This window comes from Montipora foliosa, chromosome 4 (assembly GCF_036669935.1).
Source record: "Montipora foliosa isolate CH-2021 chromosome 4, ASM3666993v2, whole genome shotgun sequence".
NCBI lineage: Eukaryota > Metazoa > Cnidaria > Anthozoa > Scleractinia > Acroporidae > Montipora > Montipora foliosa.
The window spans coordinates 11173190-11180689 of NC_090872.1; the positions used below are offsets into that span (position 1 = coordinate 11173190).

Genomic DNA, 7500 nt, shown 5'->3' on the forward strand with positions numbered 1-7500 from the left:
TATTGCTCCCTTGACAAAAGCAGAAAGTTCCAGAACTGAAAGGAGAATAGAAGTTAATACACACAGCTTCTATCTCTGATTGGCTATCTCTGACAGAGTAGAGAACTTAAGCAAGACAACGGCGACGGCGACGAGAACATCACAAATTTTTATATTTAGTGGAGAAAAACAACAGCTTTGCACGCCCTGCACGCGCGTTTTCTCCTTTGTCCATTTCTTTGCCGTCGTCTGCAAAACAACATTGTGAAATAGCCAAATTTGAGGTTTTTTGAAGAACGTCAGCACTTGAGGATAAATCTTCATTTTCTCCCCCAAATTAAGCGCCGTTCGGACCAAATGCCATTTTTGAGGAACTACCACACCCTTGTCATATTAAAAAGGTTGAAATAGCCACGAAGTGATTACAATAACGCGAATTTATATTTTGAGACGACGTTCTCGTTACCATCGCCATCGTCATTACTTAAGTTCTCTAATAACGGAACTCGAAAACTTCAGGGGAACTCAGTCGAAATCAACTTTACGAAACTGAACTTAGACGAAAGGACATGTAGGAAGACGTAAGTGATGCACAACATGAACGATGAATTGGTAATAGAGCGTACCTGGTTTTAAGAATGGAGCAATTTTTGTAAGGTTCTGCAGAGACACCAGAGTTGAGACGAACCCCACAGGTACGGTCCAAAAAAACACCAGTAAAAACACCAGGCCATAGACGAGAGTCGTTCGTAATTTCCTAATATGACAAAGGGAAAAAAAGCAAACATCAACTGGAAATGTTGTCAAGGTTTGATAGACAAATTTCGATATATTAAATTTCAATCCAAAACAAAAGGCATCATCTCGAGGCTCTGGGAAATAAACTCATACAAATCCTTATATTTATTCCCAATAGCCTCGAGATGATGTGTTTGGTTTTTGACTGAATTTTAATATATCGAAATTGGTCTATTGCGCATCAACTGTTATGTCCAGGCCACTAGTATTGGGGAGAAACGTTCTGCGATTGTTAACCTCTGCCAATAAAGCGATTTTGCATTGCAAAATTGAAAAAATAAGCTTAAGACTTCGATCAATCATAACTTGACACACAAAGAGAATCATGACCCAAAGGCGAACATGACCAGCCGACGCAAAGTAAACAAGCACGAGCAAATCACGTGCTTTTCCCCCCGACCGGGTGTTATAAAGTGGGGCCAGATTTCGTTGTCAATCACGAAGCATATTATATATCGCAACGAAACGAAGGGTGACATCACCAGCTATTAAGACCACACATAGTTACAGGCAGTAACATATTTTATGATGTCTATACTAGCCGAACCTCTGCCACAGGCCAATCGACAGGTTTTTCCAGAGAACACTGGCGAACTCTGGAGCGGGCATGACGTCAACAGTTAAAGGAGCTTGGTCCCAGTCTGCTTGGGCTGCCACTGTTGAGGCTCGGAGGGACTGAAACACAACAAAGCTACACGGCAAAGGGTCGTGTGTCTTCTCTGTCTCTTCATCTAATTTAGTCTGTACTGCCTGAGAACAAAAAGAAAGGTGTTAATCCCCTGCTACATGTCGCAAAATTGTCAAAATATATGCCAGCTTGTAATTTTTTGCGACAATCTGATTGGTGCTTCCGCGATCCGGATGTTCCTATACCTTACCCACGGGTACAGCAACGCGCTAACAGTTTTTGTCCTTGACCTTAAATTTCCATTATTTTTGACACCAAATGCTTTTACATACAAAAGTTCCTTTCAAAACAGATTTTTTTAGAGGGTTGGAAACAGAATTCAAATAGAGGCATTTCTCTTTGAAACGTTCAGTGACCGTGGTCTTGAAAATGCTGCCCGAGGCCGCGGGGATGTATTTATTTTATTTTATTTTATTTTATTTTATTTCATTTCCCAAAATTGTCAATAGAGCTTGTAAATAGAGCATACGATATGCGAAGTAAGATGACGCTTGTTCATCCCTTTTGGGTAGAAAAACTTCTCGAATTTTGTTCAAATAATTGTTCAACAAAATGAGCGTTTAGCCTTATCATCCAACTTAGGTGTTTTGCAACAGTTTTCAAGTGTAACTGGTTAGAGTGTAATGTGAAGTGCTAAGTTCTACCCCATATGAACCATGTTTGCGTTAGCCCTACTAATGGAAATGGGCCCACACAAAGACAGAGAAAAACTCTGACCAGGGTGGGAATTGAAACTTAGCACTTCACATTACACTGTAATCACGGCCTGCTACCGCCTGACCTTGTCGCTCAGTCGGTAGAGCAGCGGTGATCTAACCCGAAGGTCGTGGGTTCAATTCCCACCCTGGTCAGAGTTTTTCTCTGTCCTTGAGTGGGCCCATTTCCATCAGTAGGGCTCACATGGTTCATATGGGGTAGAAACTTTACACTTTACATTACACTCTAATCAGTAAAGTCTGTTCAAATATAAGTGCTACACGGCCAACGTTTGCAAAAACGTTATCCTTCCTTGTACTCGTACAGTTTTCAAGTGTAGCCGAGAAACGTCTCAGACAAGGACGCTGGCTACGGAAATTGCAACGTTGGAAAACAATATTACTGGTGAAAAAAGTAATCGTGCTGCACGTGCGACACGCTCCGTAAAACATTTCTTTTCCGTAGCAAGTACTATGCAAAACAACAACGTGGAATAAACTTAATTCAAGGTTTTGACGACAACGTGAGCAGATCACGATGCGTTCTTTCCACCAAGCACTTACAAAAACGTTTGCGTCAATCTTCGCCAATATTGTAAAGGTATCTCTAAGCCATAAAAAAAACGAGTACCACTCGGCAGCACAACAAGGAAAGGCAAGGAACATTTTCAGACGCTTGAGGGTTCCTGACTTGCCCACAGGACATGCGTAAATATGATTAAGGAAGAAACTTACTTCCAGCTCCGTACCATACTGAGTAATAGAATCATATTTGGTGCCACAACACATGAACTTCTTGTGAGTTGGCTTTTCTCCTGTCTTCTCGTGTACAGCCTACAAGAAAATGAAAACCATACAATTACGCTCTGTCATTGGTGGCGGAAGTTTTCTTGTCCGGTGGAAGAACAACTCTTTAGAACCCAAAAAATAATACTTCGATTCTCGGTATATGTCGTGTCGCCTTCGGTCTGATTCAAGAGTCACCAAGACTAACGCGCTGACTAAGAAGGGGCGGCCAAAAGAAAGTATTGTTTCCTCCCCAATCCTTCCTAGCTTTGTTACTTTTTTTGTCCTTTCCTCGCATGACGCGTGTCCTACGATTTTCGCGCTTCGCGCACGCAAATTCCGGCTTGGTAAAAAAAAAACGCTTATTGCGCACACTTGTCTCCCCCTCCAAACGTTCAAATATCTCCCTCCCACACTTAAAAAGACACTGTTCTTTCATTTTAGACAGAAGCCCATGTCAGGAGCCTTCCTTGAATCAACCTTTGCGCGTATCTTTCTACACTATAAAACTAACCCTTCAGCAAGAGACTCGCATGTACATCAATTTACCATCATCATTTTGCGCAATAGCCCTTTTAACGGTTAGTTTTTCTCATTTTGCATTACCATGTAATCTAACGTGGATGCGAGGCAATTACGGCTTAAAACTACAAAATAGCCCGAAATTGCCTCACATACATGCTGGATTACATTGCAATGCAGATGAGAAAAGCTAACCGTGAAAAGGGCTATTTGCATACAAAGTTTATGCTATTTTTGTCTTCGTCTGACAATGACTCAGAAACTCGCGTGCAAACAACATTGTGAGGGTAGAGTGAGCCACGAAAGCTTCACATCTGTATATTCGTGTTCCAAGGAATTTTGTCAGACTGTAGTTGAGTTCTCCCAAAACAAATGCGCGCGTTGGAATATAAACAAACATATTAAAATAAAATATTTCGAATGCAACAACGTAACATATCTCAATTTTAAAAAAATAGATAATAGTGTGCTTGTTTTCATCCTTTAAATTAATGCGCACATGTGGTTTTTAAAGGGAGAGTATGACGGTATTGCGCATGTTCTAGCCGTAACGAATGTCATCATTTATGAGCCAATCGGAAGCGACGCTCATTAGTGATTTTTTAATAATCGAAATAATTGAGAAATTTTTACACGTACTTGGAAATTTCCTGCGCAAATTGTAACGACGCTTCTGATTGGCTCATAAATGATGACATTCGTTACGGCTAAAACATGCGCAATACCGTGATACTCTCCCTTTAAGAACTTCAAACTGGCTTGATGAAGGAGAATGGGCCGGAGTGACGTGAAAGAAAACTCACATTCGCGTGTTCCAGTTTCCATTTCAGGGCATTACGCTCGTCCACTAACTCTTGCCACTTGTTAAGGTCCTTTACCACGACAACATCCTCAACCTGCGAGCAACAAATCAAAGCCGTACAGCTTTAGCGATCCATGGATTACATTAAGTTGAGAAAGAAAGAGTTTACAAGGAAAGCACAGTGCACCGGCGAGAAAGCATATCGAGCGCATTTGAAAAAGCATTTTACGATTTTACCTGGTCAGGAAACAGTTCTTTCACATAGTCTTTCATGCTTTCAGTATCCTTTAACTGGAAAAAAAAGTTACATCGATACGGGGGTGGTTAGTAGAGGGATGAGAAGCTAATGTATATACGATAGACAAATAAGCTTGGGTTGTGACTAGAATCGATACTCCAAAATAAGGTAAGACGGCTTAGTTTCGTGTATATAAAGTACCAAACGATCTTACTAAGGTTTATTAAGTTTAAATATTGTGTCAACAGAACAATTTAGGAAGGCTAACCATTTCGAATTTGCGCTTAGACCTAATCACTAGAGCTCAGTGCCAAACCCAGCAGTTATTTTCTGCCTAAACAGAGTGTTGTTTATCTGCAACAGCGGGGTAACACTGAGGTTGTCACGAATTGTCACGTAACGTCACCAAACGTTAAATCTGTTTATGTGTCACGAAGTGTCTCACTTTCATTTCCAGCCAATAAGCTAGTTTCGTAATGTGTAAAGTTCACGAGAATAATTTGCATCATTTTCAACAAAGCAAGGAAAATGCAAATTACTCTTCCGAACCTCAACTGTGCTCTTTTGTTCTATTCTTGTTTGTTCTTTTAGTCTTCCCTATTTGAATATATACGTTGTTTTTAAACTTGATGTTCAGGGCGCTATGAGTTTTCCGTTGCACCAGTCATAACTGATTATGCACCTATTTTGTCTGCCCAAACCAGAGTGAGCGAGGCAGAAGATGAAGGACCCTGGGAAGGAAGATATTTTACATCCGGCTTCTTTCCTCGCTTAATTGAAGTGAAATATTCTTTTTCATCTCCACAACGAGGTCTTTAATAAGTCATTTGCATGATAGCAAAACTTTCTGCTAAGACCATTTTAGAAGCCCTTGTTGTTAGGCAAATTTCACTAAAATTGTCTTTTTGTTTCCAAGCGATGTGATAAGATAAAGCGAGTAAACACCTGGGCTTGGTTGTCATATGACAAAAAACGGTTTTTAATTTCATCTTTCGTGAGAACCCTCTAAAGAGGGTCATGATAATCTCAGATGAACTTTTCCCCTATCATTTTCACTCAATCTCGCCGGACTTCGGAGTTCAAATGGTACCAAAAGAAACTGCTCAGAGAAGATCAAGAACTTTGTATTTGGGAACCAAAGTAACATAAATATTGAAACCGAACCTTTTGAACAACATCGAGCACGTGTGTTCATTGTCACGCTGTCTCTAAGCTATTGTTTTATCGCGATCAAGAAATTATTTAATCCGCCTTTTTCTTGACATTCATTATTAATGACAAGAGAGTATTCAGCTGTTGGCTCGGACAAAACACACGCCGAAGAAAAGTCGGTTTTTCAAGACTTAATGTTCTAAATTCGTAAATAAAAATAAGTCGATAAAAATTTACATAGGAACTGAAAAGGCTTACCTTGGCTGGCAAATCTCTCACTAATACTGCATACTGATGAGCCAAGCCTTGGCTGAGAAATTGTTGGCGATAGCAAATAAATGCTTTCCATTCTTGATGGAAAAGATAGCAGATGATCAGAGTGTAAATCCAAACTGCTACTACGTGAGCCCAGACCATGGACGACTTGACCTCGATATTTGACAAGGCTATTCTGTCGAGGCCCTGTAACTCTCCCCCGCCAAAGTAATTGACGGGGATCAGAACTATAATTCCGTACGGCAACAGCACCAGGGATATCTTGAAGCACAGCTTCAAAAACCGCATGTGAACGAGCGCATCGATTCCGGCGTATCGAAAAACCTCGTTGTCTTTTACGAAGAAAGCTGGAAGAATCCATGAAAATATCGATGGCGTGCGCTTGCCGGCGGGCAGTGGAGTTTCTAACAGAAGCTGTCTAGGCGAATAAATTACTTGATGTTTTCGCCTGAGAAGGCAGAATAAAACTAGGCATACGACAGCGATTATCAAATTGAGGATAAGAGAGGACACGAATTTGTTGGTTGCGTCCGAGGTTTCTTCTTTCCCTACTTCAGTATCGTTTGCCATTTTCGCAGCTTCTCCGACAGATTTCGAACAGCACCCAACGAAACGCCCAGATTTCGCTTCTGTGGCTCACTTCAAATGTAATGTAAATGTCTATCTTTTGCGCCAAACAATTGAGACTAAAAAATGTTTCGATTGTGGCCAATGAGAGCAGCGGAAAAGGTAACCACATGACAACATGTGAGATCGAAACTCCGCTCTTTGACCAAATGCATTCAATCTAGTATATTCCGTAATTTTCTGTAACTGGTTAACATCACGTCTCTGCAACTCGATGCCTCGATAAAATTCATTACAATAAGAAAATTATGAAATATTTTTAAAGCAGAATAGACTCGTTAGCTATGTAGACGAGCTCTATGTATTGTTTCACAACCGATAGCCGCGAATTTTAAAATCTATCACTGGAAAGCAAACGAATTTTTTCAAGGATGACTTGTCAAGCGAAATAGATAACAAATGAATGAAGGCGGTAGTTTCTAAAGAAACTGTGGTGCTGCGTCGGTGGGGAAGTAGTACACAAAAATTTGGTTTTATCAACGGAGTTAATAATGTAAATTAGACATCGTACAGAGATTCTAAAAGCTTTTAGAATCTCTATACGGGGGCTAATTTACATGAATTATCAACTCTGTTGATAAAACCAAATTTTTGAAATAGATAACAATCCAGACCTCTAAACTTGTTTGTGTCGAATACTGAGCCCTTGACTATTAAATCTAATCAATATATTTGGGACACAGATTCTTTACTTCATGATCTAGTTTGTTCCAAATTCACGCCCAAATCTTTCACGTGAAAGAGCAGCATGGCCGAAGTTCGCCATCTTTCTTGAATATACTGAAGCACACTACACTCACCCACCCATCAGATCATCTTTCCAACCCAATAAAGAGCTCTTTCAGAATGGCGATAAGTGCATTTTCATCCTCATGATTCTTGAACTTAAACATGATTCTTTGAAAGAGAAGGTACATTTTCCTTTTCAAATTAAAAA

The 7500-nt window shown here is 40.2% G+C and overlaps 2 protein-coding genes across 2 annotated transcripts in view; both read right to left on the bottom strand.

Annotated features, from left to right (window-relative positions):
* LOC137999818 (uncharacterized) overlaps positions 1 to 6643 on the bottom strand; it is a 13886-nt gene extending 7243 nt beyond the window's left edge. The window contains exons 1-7 of the mRNA XM_068845752.1: positions 5919 to 6643; positions 4508 to 4561; positions 4272 to 4364; positions 2896 to 2994; positions 1325 to 1527; positions 606 to 736; positions 1 to 35 (exon numbers count right to left, since the gene is read on the bottom strand). The exon at positions 1 to 35 is cut by the window's left edge and continues 54 nt beyond it. Coding sequence (XP_068701853.1) covers positions 1 to 35; positions 606 to 736; positions 1325 to 1527; positions 2896 to 2994; positions 4272 to 4364; positions 4508 to 4561; positions 5919 to 6506 — 1203 coding nt within the window. The 5' untranslated portion in view covers positions 6507 to 6643. The remainder of the gene's footprint in view (positions 36 to 605; positions 737 to 1324; positions 1528 to 2895; positions 2995 to 4271; positions 4365 to 4507; positions 4562 to 5918) is intronic.
* A 586-nt stretch (positions 6644 to 7229) lies between these two features.
* The window catches only part of LOC137999817 (uncharacterized), a 22543-nt gene continuing 22272 nt past the window's right edge, over positions 7230 to 7500 (bottom strand). Inside the window, exon 11 of the mRNA XM_068845751.1 lies at positions 7230 to 7500. This exon is cut by the window's right edge and continues 3913 nt beyond it. The gene's annotated coding sequence lies outside the window, so the exon portion shown is untranslated.